We start from the raw sequence: 14,525 nt of genomic DNA, 5'->3' as shown, positions 1-14,525 counted from the left end.
TAAATATGTCACGGTAGAGTACCACACCACACAAAAGGAAAACAAAAGCATGTCCCTAGTCTCACTAATAATCTGTAGACGAGTAGATGGAGTCATCGATCGTTTTCGTATCAGGCACAGCAAAAGGTCACAGGCTCACAGGTCACGGGATGGGTAGCGGGGATCTGTGGCTGGACACGGGCGGGCTGAAGCAATGGCCTGACCGCCGTGCCGGACGAGGCAAGGCAACTGATGAGATCTACTCGGCGCATGTTGCCATGCCCCTGCGACGCCGCACGTTCTCGGCTCTCTCTTTGCTGCCGCCGCGCCGCCCTTGATTCCTTCCTTCTCCAGCCTGCCACCGGGCCACGCCGCTCGTGCCCATACCCTGCCAAACTGCCTGAGGCTGTATCATGATTTGATTGCATTGCATCGTCACGTTAATAACCCCCCCGGTCCATGCAAAATCTAGCTCCCCTGTGTCCTTAATTAAATGGAAAATGGCAGCTTTGCCAACACAAACAGATTTTGCTTTGGTGGTTGGTAGTACAAAACTGGAATCCATTCCTCATCTCCTCCAACCAAACAGGTCCGGACTCAGCCTGCCCAACCCGATAATGTCCGACCTTTATCCCCCAAAAATCAGCAGCAGCCAGTTTACAAACACAAAACCCAAAAAAGAAGAAAAAAAAAAAAGAATCATCTCATCATCATCAACCAATAGTAGTATGATTGGGTCCCGACCGACCGACGAGAGAGGGGCTCGAGGTCGTCACGAGGCGGTGGTGGCGGCGGCGTCCCGGAGCGCGCACTCCTCGGGCGGCGTCGGGAAGCGCTTGCGGTCGTCGCAGTAGTCGTAGATGAGGAGGTTCCTGGCCACCCAGGCGTTGTCCAGGCGCTGCCCGGCGTCCAGCGCCCACGCGGGGGGCTGGTCCCACCAGCTGTCCCCCGTCGCCGCCGCGCACGCCGGCGGTCCGCCTGCAGCCGGCCACGCGCAGGCGTCGGCGGCGAAGTCGCGGTAGGACGACACGAAGGGCGCCCTGGACCAGTCCGTCTTCTCCAGCCCGCCGCGCGTCGCCCAGTCGTCCGCGTTCCAGATGCTCGAGAAGATGTACATGGGCTTGCTGATCGGGAAGAAGCCGCTGCCGCCGCCGCCGCCCGGCTTGGACGCGTCGTTCGGGTACACCCGGATCGCCACCTTGTCCACGAAGAACCTGCTCGCGTGCACGGACACACAAGAAGCGCGTCAGCAGTCAGCAGGTTGTCTCGCTATCTCGTCGCACAGTCCTGCATGCCGACACGTGAGCGTGACGTGCTTTGCTGTAGAGGACTGTTGTATCTGGAGAGCCTGTTGTCTGGGTGTCTGGAATCGATCGGCAACATCGTCAATCGTCATGGGCCACTACGTGAGTCGTGGATCATGGACATGGGCGGACCGACGGCATGTGATAATTCCTGCGCAGCACGGGGCCAGCAAGAACAGTTGCAATCTGGGCAGCGTCGTCTGCCGAGGATCCATGTGCGGTGTGTGGTGGTCCGGACGGAGCACAAAGAGCGGTCGGAGGAGGACGGGACGGGACGGGAATAGGCATGCACCGGTGGGCATGGGCGAGACGCCACGCATGGTTTGGCCCCAAACAAGGGCGGGTACCAAGTTTGCCATTGCCGACGCGCGGGACGGGAGCGAATCGTATCCAAATCCAACGAGCTATGCCCATGCCCATGCCAATTGCCAAACCAGGGTGCGGGGCCGGACAAGGCGGTGGGTGGCCGCATTCAACTCGCCCCGGATCCGGCCCCGGCCCCGGCCGGCCAACCAACCACCACGCTCTCTCTCTCTCTCTCTCTCTCTCTCTCTCTCTCTCTCGGAGCGGCAGAGAAGAAGCAGGCAGCACCAGGAGGGAGCGTGAGCGTTGGGGCAGGCAGCAAGGCGAGTGATGGTGACGGATGAAAGGAAAGGGAGGAGGAGGATTGGAACGGGAACGGAGGATTTGCTTACACGATGTGCTTGGGGTTCCAGAGGATGGCGTAGGTGTGGAAGTCGGCGGTGGGGTCGAACCAGAGCGAGTGGCGCATCTCCCGGCCGCCGACGCCGTTGTGGTACACGTTGGTCTGGATGATGTAGGGCTCCCCGCTGCGGTTGCCCAGGAACTCGAAGTCCAGCTCGTCGCGCAACGGCGCCGCGTCCACGTCCGAGCACATCTGCAGTGCAGATCGATCAGCAGCCATTGTATCAGCAACACTCGTGATTATGGTCGGATCAAATGATATGATCGGGAGTTAAAGGAAGCAGCGACGCACGTAGTAGGCGGTGACGACGCCCGCGGAGTCGTTGCCCACCAGCTTGAGCTTCATGCTGAACCAGCCGAAGAGGTAGCGCTGCTTCGTCTGGAACCCGACGCCTGCATACCCGATGATACGCCAAAGGGGGGATCGAGAGTGAGCTGAGCTTGACTGATTGCTGAGTGACGCGATCCAACCATCCATCGATCAAGCATTGTTATTACCTGTCTTGTTGTCGAGGTACAGGTACCAGGTCTGCCCGTCGGCGGAGGTCTTGACGTGGTCCTCGGCGCCCGTGATCTCGAAGTTGTCGCCGAACGACGCTGCCGCGGACGCGCCGTGGCAGCAGCAGGACGACAGCACCACCGCGACGGCCGCCGCGAGGGGAAGAAGAAGCGCGCCCGCGCACGGACGCCGCGGCGGCCCTCCCGTCATCATCGGTCTGGGTCTGTCGCGAGACGACCGGCGGGGGAGACGGCGGATCGACCGATCAGACTGGGAGAGGTTGCTGCTGGCTGGTACTGGCAGATGCTGCCTTCGGGAGCGGGGCAGAGCACGAGGCGGTCTCGTGTTTTTATCTATCGGAGAGAATCAGACGGGGCATGAGCGCGTTTGTTTAGGCTAAGCTGCGGGTTTAAAGTAGGACACAAGTTGTGGGCGGGGCCTCAAGAAGCGTGCAGCAAATTTGATGACAGCTGCACGGCTCGTTGCGGCTTGGCCGTGTCTGCATGCGTGCGCCGGGCGAACCGTTGCAGCTCGCTGCCTAGCTAGCCCGACCATCTTTCCCTCGAGTGGCTACAAGGCTAATATCACAACATCTTTTGTTTTTGTAGAATATTGCGAGCACCGGTGGTGGAGGGGGCCTCAGCGAGTTTCCATGATCACGACACCAGGCCATGGTCCATTCGTCTGCTCCCTCAGCTCGATCTAGATCGCGCTGGATTCTGAAATCTGAAGCCCAGCAGCCGGGCAGGAGAGCAGCAGCCAGGGTTTGCTGCGGCGATCGAGCAATCTGGATCGGGCGCTCGCCGCTCCGCTCGGCGCTACCGGGCTACCCGCTGGAGCAGGTCCGTGGCGTGGCCCCGGTAAACCGGCCGACCACGGCGCGGAGGACCGGAGGAGGGAGGGAGGGAGGGAGGGCCGATAGGTTTGACTCGGGTCCCAGTTGCCAGCACTTTCTCATTTTCAAAAAGGTGTCAAAAGTCGCTACTCGCTATTGGATTGGTGGATAAGAAGCGCGCGATTCGTGGTGGCCTCGTGACCATGCCCAATGGCCAATGGCCAATATGCACAATCCCCAGCTACCGCATGATTCGCTAGTCTCAAACGGTGTAGGTTTTGTTTCCTAAATTTTACTTTTAGGCCTTGTTTAGGCCCTGTTTAGATGCAGCCAAACAGCCAAAAATTTTGGAGAAATGAGCACTTTTTGGAAAAATAGATGTAAACAGGAGCTTGTAAAACTTAGGATATAAAGATTTGGAATTTGGGACCTTGGAGCCCCAAAACTGTGTAAACTTGCTTAGGGACTCGTATCTTGTGTGTTGCACACCAAAAAATTTGAGAAGCATCTAAATACCTATTTGAATGTAAAGTTTATAGTCAAAAATTTTGGGATCTAAACAGGCCCAGTTCGCGAAATTTTTTGGTTTCGCTACTGTAGCACTTTTGGCTTTATTTGATAATTATTATTTAATTATAGACTAATTAGACTTAAAAGATTCGTCTCGCAAATTACAGGCAAACTGTACAATTAGTTATCTTTTTAATTTATATTTAATACTTCATGGATGTGCTGTAAGATTCGATGTGAATGAAAAATTTTGAAAATTTTTGGGAACTAAACAAGGCCTTATTTTTATTTGGTAATTATTGTTCAATCATGGACTAACTAGGTTTAAAAGATTTATCTAGTAATTTACAGTTAAACTGTACAATTAGTTTTTGTTTTCATCTATATTTAATATTGCATACATGTGCCGCAAGATTCGATACGACGGAAAATCTTAAAAAAGTTTTTGGTTTTTGATTGAACTAAAGAAGGTCTAAACACGTATGAGGACTGTGCAGATAGCCTCGTGCAAAATTGATGAACAGTTAGCATGACTGGATTCACATCACTACACTACACACCTGGCCTGTTGGTGTTGAGGGTCCATTGATTCTGTTGTTCCTCCTAGTAGTTTTATCTTGCTAATTGCCCTGAGTGAGCTTAATATTTTTTCAATGAACCACCAAAAAGGCTAGGCTTAAACTCATTGTTCGATCTTGTCATCGGCAGTCTATAGAAATGTCACAAATCTCAGTCGATTGAAGTCGAGGAAGCGTGGAAAAAGAAGGGGGATGCAAGGGTCAGATCCTCACTTTTTGTAATGGGATGATCAGATGAGCGCCAAAGAAACTTAGTGTGATTTTTTAGCAAGAATTAGCAAGATAAGCTTCAACAGTTAATATAACACTTTAAAACTTTACATACACTCTGAAATTAAATGAGGCCCTAGCTGTAGGAGAAGTTTGAGCAAGGCGATGAGACAGAGAGTCACGTGTGCCTACAGTTCCAGTGTAGGAACTGTCTCATTTCCTTTTGTTTTTCTTTCTGACGAAAAGCTACTATGTGCATGTGCAAGTATGCCACCGTCACGGCAAGGAGCGATGGAGACCCGCAGGCCGCAGCAGAATATCGGGCTAACGGTGGTGGTCTCCGGGCCGGATTCAGGGCGGCCCTCCTCTGCACTGTGATGGACTGTGTGGTGTGGGTGCCCCTCCTCGTCGTTGTCCCGGGAGGCCCATGTGCCAGAAGGCTAGCTTTCAACCGGGCTACACACATCTAAGATCTAGATCTACTAGGCCGTGTGTGATCATTTGTTAAAAGGAACTCCTGGCCGGGCCGAAATCAAGTCACAACAGCTACCACAATTACTACTCCATCAAATTCAAATTATGTCACTTTACTTTTCTGCTAACTACCAAGTCAAACTTCTCTATTTTTATTTGTTAGAAAATACATTAACATCTATAAGTTGAAATGGATGCACTATTGTATCAAGCCATATTCCATGAAGAATTTTAATTAAACCAATTTGATGTTGCACATGTCCGTACACTTCCTATGAACTTAGTCGAAACTAGAGATTTTTTTTGCGAGACAAAACTAAAGAAATTTGACTTATTACATATCCAAAGTGACGAAGAAGGGTGTACTCACTCCGTCCACAAATAAATATTTGTAATGTCGTTTTCCGAGGAGTCAAACCTTTTTTTAAGTTTAACTAAATATATATAAAAATATACTAATATTTATTATATATAATATATTTCATTAGATTAAGCATGAAATATACTTTTATAATATACTTATTTGTAAATACAAATATTGATATTTTTTATATATTTTTAGTTTAAACTTTAAAAAGTTTGACTCGAAGTGAGACGTACATTTATTCGTAGATGGAGGGAGTATTTTTTATAAAAGGAATGGTACCACACATACTCCCTCCGTTCACGAAAGAATCAATTCCTAGGATCCGTGCCAGTCAAACTTTTTAAAGTTTGACTAACTTTATAGAAAAGAGTAACAACATCTATAATATAAAATGCATATTATATAAAAATATATTCTATGATGAATCTAATAATACTAATTTCATCCTATAAATCTTAGTATTTTTTTCTAGAAATTTGGTCAAAGTTTAAAAAGTTTGACTTAGGACAACTCTAGAAATTAACTCTTTCGTGGACGGAGGGAGTAGCAGATAATGGTTTCTCGATTTCTATACTATTTTTGTGGTACATTTCCCTTGTATAAAACATATCACTCATCATGCAAAAATATGAATAAAATTCTTGTTGCGCTTTTGATAAAGTATCAAGCCTTGTTATAGCCTTTAGACCATTTTTCTAGTCTTTATTGTGAAAAAAAGGGAACAGGAATGACGTCACTAGAAAATAGTTTGCCGGATGTTGAAAACTAGTACAACGGCGGACATCTCGTTGGATGGAGGTTCATAACGTGCCATGTCCATAGTATTTATAGTCACGCGTTGGCTTCAAAGAACAATGTTATTGCTTCGTAGTAAACTGTCAAAACCAATTACCACAGTTCATTTTTGTAATCGCATTTGATTACTTGTTACCCCTCACCCCACACCAAAATTCAAATTATATTGTACTTTGCCTTTGTCTTAAGTTGAACTCTTTTAACTTTTCTTTGATAATATTTGTAGAAAAAAACATATAGAGAGGATCAAACTAGTTTTATCAGATTTTTTTAAAGGAATTCAATCTGATGGAGCATTTATTTGAACTTATCTATATATATGTCAACATATTTTATCTTAAAAAATATTATTAAGTTTTGTTTTAAAAATAACTTTACAACAAAATCAAAATGAATTTTAGCTTGGAACGGGGTAGGGAGTGCGCAACTTGGCTTTAGAACAAAACCAAAATAAACTTTAACTTCGGAAGTCGGCGACGGTTGGATCGGGATTAGACCATCTTTACGGCTTGATCTGATTGAGTTCATTTTCAATAACAAAAGGGGGAAAATATATATATAAGAAAATCCGGAAATCTGACGTGGTCATGTGGAAAATTATATCTAAGAAAATCCGGAAACCTGACGTGGTGATGTGGAGATAAACATGAACATCAGTGCCATGCTTGTTACTCGGCCGCCCGTCTTTTCTCCGCAGCCCAATCAATCCTTATCCCTATCGGTAGGTGCGTGCGTGCCCGGCCCAATCCTGATTGATTGACTCCTGCGTCACGGGCCAAGCTGCAATCCTGTGAATGCCGACTGGTGACTGGAGCAGGTTATAGAGGCCTCGCAGTTCGGCAACCCGTGTGGGTATGGAAACAGTGTCGGAACATATATACATTGTTTCCGAAAACATAAAAGTTCGTTAACTATAGTCTATAGAGTCTCCGGAAAGATTGCAGAAATGTAAGACCGCATTTTTTTTGGCCTTGCTGTCAGTAACACGGTATTCATGGCGCCCCTTTTTTTTTTCCATCCATCTTTTATTTTATTATTAGGTGCAAATATCGAATTGCATTGGCCCATGGCCTACTAATCCCCGCGTTATATCGCACCTTGGTAGGTACTCTCTCAATTTCAAATTATAAACCACTTTGAATATTTTTTGGTACATACGTAGCAAGTTTAATATAAAAAAAAATTAAAACAACTTATAATTTGGAATAGATGAAGCAGATTGCTGGAGGCTGGACAAGTTGTGGTCTCAGTACCAGGCAACCTATATCGAACGTCCATGAGCATTGTCTAAATACGTTCACTAAGTTTTACAACATATTAATAACATGTTTTATGCAAAAATTTGTAACATCTGATGAGATCCCAATAATCCTGTTAATTAGAGAGAGAAAAAAAAGTCCTACTAGCTAGAACCTTGAACCCAATTACTGCCGGCTCAAAACAGCTTTACTTCTGCAGCTCTGCTTGAAGCCCTGCATAACAACATTCGTGTTCTCTATGCCAAGTTTCCCTATCTCACAGTCTGGAAGTAAATACTAGCCCTAATAAGGCCAGCTAGCTGTAGATAAACAAGATTGGCGCGAAGCATTTTCAGGGCTTGTTTGGTCCCCTTGGAACCATTGTCTCAACCGATTTTTAGCTGAAATAATTGGTAACTTGTATAACAATTGATTAGCCAGATTAATTTCTAGCCTCATTCCAAAATAAACGAATGAGTCTATAAAACTCTACTGAGACTAGCTTATTAGAGAACAGGAACCATGAAAAAAAAAATCTCCCTACTCTCGGTCATCACTCTGTGGCTGGTGTCAGCTCAGTTCACGCAAAACGATCGGAGGAGCAAGCACGCAACTCACCTCACTTGCAGTGTGAAAGTGTGCAGCTAGAGCTAACCACCGCTACTGTCCAAAACGTTCCATGCGGGCGCGCGCGCGAAACAATTGCGATCGAAACAGAGATCAGACGACGTGTCCACCATCACTCACCGTTGCAAGTCTGATCCATCTCTCACCTGCACCAGACCATGCCAATGCCAATGCCAACCTCTCACACGATAAGGCCGGCCGGATTGAAAGTTGGAGGCAGCACGTTACGTCCAAGTTGCATGCATGATTTTGCTCGATCATCTACTTTTGCATTGGGGCGTACACCGCTGACTATAAATACGACAGCATCCCAAGCGACAACGGAACCAAGGCACGCTTTGCACTTGAATTCCCTCATCTCCAATCCAAGTGCGTGCGTGCCCCCCGGCCGGCCGGCCCTCCTTCTCCGCTACCAGCCATGCCGTCGCCGTTCTCCGTCCCCTCGCTGGTCGGTTTCTAGCTAGTAGTAGTACATTCCAACTGTTAGTGCAGGAGGGTACGTGTACGTGTGCGTAACTCGCTTGTCTGGACGTATACATGTTCCATGCAGATCATGGAGGAGGAAGGGCGGTTCGAGGCGGAGGTGGCGGAAGTGGAGTCATGGTGGACGACGGAGCGGTTCCGGCTCACCAAGCGCCCCTACACCGCCCGCGACGTGGTCCTCCTCCGGGGCACGCTCCGCCAGAGCTACGCGTCGGGGGAGATGGCCAAGAAGCTGTGGCGCACGCTCAAGGCGCACCAGGCCGGGGGCACGGCGTCCCGCACCTTCGGCGCGCTGGACCCCGTCCAGGTCACCATGATGGCCAAGCACCTGGACACCATCTACGTCTCCGGCTGGCAGTGCTCCTCCACGCACACCTCCACCAACGAGCCCGGCCCGGACCTCGCCGACTACCCCTACGACACCGTGCCCAACAAGGTGGAGCACCTCTTCTTCGCGCAGCTCTACCACGACCGCAAGCAGCGGGAGGCGCGCATGTCGCTGCCCCGCGCCGACCGGGCCAGGGCGCCCTACGTCGACTTCCTCAAGCCCATCATCGCCGACGGCGACACCGGGTTCGGCGGCGCCACGGCCACCGTCAAGCTCTGCAAGCTCTTCGTCGAGCGCGGGGCGGCGGGCGTCCACCTCGAGGACCAGTCGTCGGTCACCAAGAAGTGCGGGCACATGGCCGGGAAGGTGCTCGTCGCGGTGTCGGAGCACGTCAACCGCCTCGTCGCCGCGCGGCTCCAGTTCGACGTCATGGGCGTCGAGACCGTCCTCGTCGCGCGCACCGACGCCGTCGCCGCCACGCTGATCCAGACCAACGTCGACGCGCGCGACCACCAGTTCATCCTCGGCGCCACCAACCCGCGCCTGAGGGGACAGAGCCTGGCGGCCGTGCTGTCGGACGGCATGGCGGCGGGCAAGAACGGCAGGGAGCTGCAGGCCATCGAGGACGAGTGGCTCGCCGCGGCGCAGCTCAAGACCTTCTCCGACTGCGTCAGGGACGCCATCGCGGGGCTCGCCGTCTCCGCCCAGGAGAAGCAGCGCAGGGTCCAGGAGTGGGACCGCGCCACCGGCGCTGGCGGCTACGACAGGTGCGTGTCCAACGAGCAGGCGCGCGACATCGCCGCGGGGCTCGGCGTCGCGTCCGTGTTCTGGGACTGGGACCTCCCGCGGACCAGGGAAGGGTTCTACCGGTTCCGGGGCTCCGTGGGCGCCGCCGTGGTCCGGGGCCGCGCCTTCGCGCCGCACGCCGACGTGCTGTGGATGGAGACGTCCAGCCCCAACGTGGCCGAGTGCACCGCCTTCGCCGAGGGCGTCAAGGCGGCGTGCCCGGAGGCGATGCTGGCCTACAACCTCTCGCCGTCCTTCAACTGGGACGCCTCCGGGATGACGGACGCCGAGATGGCGGCCTTCATCCCCAGCGTCGCACGCCTCGGGTACGTCTGGCAGTTCATCACGCTCGCCGGGTTCCACGCCGACGCGCTCGTCACCGACACGTTCGCGCGGGACTTCGCGCGGCGGGGCATGCTGGCCTACGTGGAGAGGATCCAGAGGGAGGAGAGGATCAACGGCGTGGAGACGCTGGAGCACCAGAAGTGGTCGGGCGCCAATTTCTATGACAGGGTGCTCAAGACGGTGCAGGGTGGCATCTCCTCAACTGCAGCCATGGGCAAAGGCAAGTGACTCATTTGCCATTGTTTTTTTTTTTTGACTGTTCGTGCATAGTACTTTTGATGTTTTTTTCTATACCTGATCTGATCTGATGATCTGATTTACCAAACCTGGCTGCTCATATTGTGTGTGTACTTGTGCTTTGCAGGAGTTACTGAAGAGCAATTCAAGGATTCAAGGCCGGCAACTGGGAGCAGTGGCCTGCAAGTTATGGCCAAATCCAGGATTTGATGAAGACTCAGAAAGAATAATGATTCGGAGAAGGCCCTAAATAAATAAGAAAAAAAAATAAGTTGGAGTCAGATCATCAGCCATGGGAAGATGCTTTCCAAACTGAACTATAATGAGCATAATGCATAAATGAATCGTCTAGCTAGCTATATACGAATGGAGTTCTGAGTTATGACTCCAAATGGAAACCCAGGTTGGGTTGAAAGTATTGGTGTCAATCTGTGAGATTATTTATCACTTGAGATTGAATACAAAATTTGATTATGATACTCTGTTCTTGGGATTAAAATTCTTCATTTTTACTACTGTTATATGCATGTACATACATTTAGACTTGAATTATATATATATATATATATATGATGAATAAATCATATGGTAGTGCTAGTAAGACTTGCGGCATTATTTAGTTCGTAAAAAGATAATAATACTGCAATAAATAAAAGGAACTAAAAGAACAATAAAATAACTATTATAATTACCTCGAACATGATAATACTGCTTCAAAATGATACATTCGGACATTTGTTGATGCAATATCATCATGAACAATATCACGATCAATATTGTGCGAAATATCATTCTCAAATACCACATGTAGTCACGCCATGCATTCAATCCTTTTTTTTAGAATCTCAAACTTTATTAAGTAGTCTGAGAATAAAAAGTATATACACCATCCAGCGGACTGATAAACCATACATGTCTACCAATTATCTCATACAGAGAGCCTCTTGTTAGCCTATGAGCATCCACATTAGACATCCGACTTTCATGAACAAACTCAACCGAAGTGAAACTGTCTCCTCGTTTCCTCGTGCCTTGATCTCTTAAATTACATGGCCATAAGATCTAAAGCCTTTGTATTCAGATATTTCTAACAACTGTGATATTATCATAAGCCACTCTGATTTGTGTAGCAACAAATCTAATGCTAGCCTAAGGCTCTCTCTACACGCTACTGCCAACGTACTAGTTGACCTTAAACAAGGCTGATGGGCCACACACACATCGGATGGGCCGAGATCGCTGGTAGTGGAACAACGCTTCAGTTCCATCCAATCCAACGAACAATTCCACCAGCAGGCTGTACAAAATTCAGAAAGACGGACGCGAAGATGCGCCGAGCCTGTCGGCCGAAGCGAAGCGGCGAGGAAGCTGTCAAAGTCCACCAAAACCACGACGGACGCCGGAAGTCGCACGGCAAAAGCCGGCAACGCGTCGACCGAATCCACTAGTGCCCCTCTTCCGCGTCTCCGGTCCTATAATAGACCGGCGCCCCCGCACCCGACGAGAATTCCACACCCACCAAACTGTGAGCAGCGCAGCGGCGACCAGCGCCCAACTAATTTTCCCCCTCACCTCCCCCTCCCTCGATCTCGCTCTCGCTCTCGTCGTCGATCGGCATGGCCACCGATGTGTTGCGCGCGCACAACATCCTGATGCCGGCGCCACCGCCGCAGAGGATCCGGGCGGCGGCGGCGGCGCACCGGAGGCCTGCTGCGGGTAGCGACAATCACCACCACCCCGGCGCCACCAGGAGGAGGTCGCAGCCGGTCGGGACGTCGTCTCCCGCGGCCGGCCGGAGACACCGCGGCAGGAAGATGAGGTCTGCGGTGGAAGTGTACGCCGGGCCAGGGTTCTCGACGTCCCCCGACCCGAGCTCGCTGCCGCTACCGCAGTTCCCCACCACCAGGAAGGCTGTGGCCGCCGCCGCGGTCGACGCCGCCGCCGCCGCGACGCGCGACCTCAGGCTTATCCTGCGGCTGGAGTAGCCAGCTGGATGGATACATATCTCGTCTGCTGGATCAATTGGTGGCTCCGTTTTTTTTTCAAATTTTTTATTAGCTCCTACTCCTATACGTACATAACTTTACTACTACTAGTCAACGCACACGCATGATCCATCAAGCTGCATGTTAGTTCTGGCTGCCCTCCTGGTTCCGTCCACGCTGCCGCGGCGAGGCTTCCGGCTCAGTTTTATTGTGTGGCCGGCGGCGAGGCACGCCGCGGCGGCCGTGGGATCCCACCGCGACGGCGGTGTAGAATGATCGTCGCAGCAATATACTCTGTACTGTGACCTGGAAGTAGATAGTATAAGATACACCTATGTATACTCATATATGTGTAGAGTAACTGTGGGGGTTCATCCGTGTAATAAGTTATCAGCATGTAATCCTCTCCGTCTCTGTTCATCAATATACATTTTTATATATTTCAACAATCGCTGATTTAAATTAGTAAAAGTCAAATTGCGTAATCACAATCATCGTTCGCTCTCTCAAACACCAACTCACGCTCATCTTGTTTAAGGGCGCATCCTGTTGTAAGATAACTTAGGCATGGTCTTCCTGTTGCGGCAAAATCTCTGCCTCTATACTCATGTTCATTCGTGTTTGCGAACTAAAATAGAAAATATTACATAACAGGATTTATTGAGGATAAATATACACACTTTTTTTTCGAATAGTGCATTTTTGTATACATAACAGGAGCTCACAAAAAGCATAGGAGGTGCCTGCCCCCTCAGCCCCTCCCTTCCTTTGCCCCTGCTCACCACCCATGGCGCCGGACGCCGCATTCCGTGTCGCCGTCCGATACTTCATTGTGACGACACGCCCTCTCTAGCCGATAGAGTCCTGAATTCGCCCCTAGGACACCATCTAGCGCTCGCCATGCAAGAGTTTGACGTTCGAGGAAAGAAAGGGACAAGATAAGGACACTCACAATGCAGACTCTATCATAGAGTCTAAAGTTATTTATTACCTCGAACAATGTGGACTTAGAGTCTAAATAAGACTTGGAGTCTTATTTTTTCTACCTCTTTCTTCAATAAATATGCTACCACATCAGCAAAATATCATAAATAATATGTAATTAAGTGTCTTGAACTCTGTGATAGAGTCTTGCATTGTGAGTGCCCTAAGATTAACACCTAATCCTCGCCCTTAGGACAATCACAATGCAGACTGATCTATTATAAAGTCTAAAATTATTTATTACCTCGAACAATGTTGACTTAGAGTCTAAATAAGACTTGGAGTCTTATTTTTTCTACCTCTTTCTTCAATAAATATGCTGCCACATCAACAAAATACTATAAATAATATGTAATTAATGGTCTTGGACTATATGATACTCCCTCCGTCCCCAAATACTGCTATTTCTAGCAGATTTCAGACAGATTAGTGTGGCAAACAAAAGACCATTCTACCCTCAATTAATTTGGGTTCTACCATTTAATCATGCACGTTAAGCCATGGTTCTCTGGTTCCAACGAGTTGTATTTAATGCCAACTAAACAGATTCAAACAATTATCATACGTCAAAGTACTACTTCCTAGAAGAAATTAAATGAGCTGGTGGACCACGAAAGTTCCAAGGAGAAATTAAATGAGCTGGTGGATTGAGTATGCTAGTAGAAATAGCAGTATTTGTGGACAAAATTTTCTCCTAGAAATAGCAGTATTTAGGGACGGAGAGAGTAGAGTCTTGCATTGTGAGTGGCCTTACTAGCCGTCAGAGTCCCGAGTCCGCCGCTCAGCCACCGCCTGGCGCCCATTGTGCTAGGGTTTGAGATTGGAGAAAGCACGAGATAGAACCTAGTAGCAGTACCTAAGAGCATCTCCACTACTCCACTAGACCCCTTTCTTCTTTCCCTTAAAAATTGCTATAGGGAATTGATGAAACAGTAATTCTAATTTTAGGGAAAGCTTGCTTAAGCAAATTGAGAAAAAAAATCACATCCCTCTTCTCTCCCGTGACTCTGTTCACCTTCTTCTCTCTTCTTCTCCCATGGTATTCTCCACCCCCTTCTCTCCCCGTGGCTGGCAAGGGGGCAGCATCGGCGGCTCGGTGCGGCAGCAGCGCGGTCGACATGTATGCCCGCCTAACCCAGCAAGGTGACGGTGCAACCAACCTGTGTGCTCATGGCGACAATGGCTCCATTTGTGGCCCCGCTATATCACTAACTGGAGGAGGAAGAAAAGAGATTGAGAAAAAAATATTGGCAGAT

General features: G+C 49.4%; 3 protein-coding genes across 3 annotated transcripts; 2 read left to right on the top strand and 1 right to left on the bottom strand.

Moving 5' to 3' along the window:
* Nucleotides 474-3,034, bottom strand: LOC8084065 (probable xyloglucan endotransglucosylase/hydrolase protein 8). The gene is made up of 4 exons (XM_002460756.2): nt 2,487-3,034; nt 2,281-2,381; nt 1,979-2,181; nt 474-1,193 (listed from the first exon to the last, which is right to left on the bottom strand). The coding sequence occupies exons 1-4, from the start codon at nt 2,698-2,700 to the stop codon at nt 752-754; spliced, it is 960 nt and encodes a 319-aa protein (XP_002460801.2). The 5' UTR covers nt 2,701-3,034; the 3' UTR covers nt 474-751.
* On the top strand, nt 8,435-10,774 carry LOC8084064 (isocitrate lyase). The gene is made up of 3 exons (XM_002462905.2): nt 8,435-8,569; nt 8,672-10,283; nt 10,428-10,774. The coding sequence occupies exons 1-3, from the start codon at nt 8,540-8,542 to the stop codon at nt 10,508-10,510; spliced, it is 1,725 nt and encodes a 574-aa protein (XP_002462950.1). The 5' UTR covers nt 8,435-8,539; the 3' UTR covers nt 10,511-10,774.
* Nucleotides 11,674-12,734, top strand: LOC8080147. The gene has a single exon (XM_002462904.2). It carries the CDS (start codon nt 11,917-11,919, stop codon nt 12,283-12,285), a length of 369 nt encoding a protein of 122 aa, XP_002462949.1. The 5' UTR covers nt 11,674-11,916; the 3' UTR covers nt 12,286-12,734.

The sequence above is a fragment of the Sorghum bicolor genome, chromosome 2, assembly GCF_000003195.3.
Source record: "Sorghum bicolor cultivar BTx623 chromosome 2, Sorghum_bicolor_NCBIv3, whole genome shotgun sequence".
In the NCBI taxonomy this organism is placed as follows: Eukaryota; Viridiplantae; Streptophyta; class Magnoliopsida; order Poales; family Poaceae; genus Sorghum; species Sorghum bicolor.
This window is presented reverse-complemented; position numbering and strand designations above follow the sequence as displayed.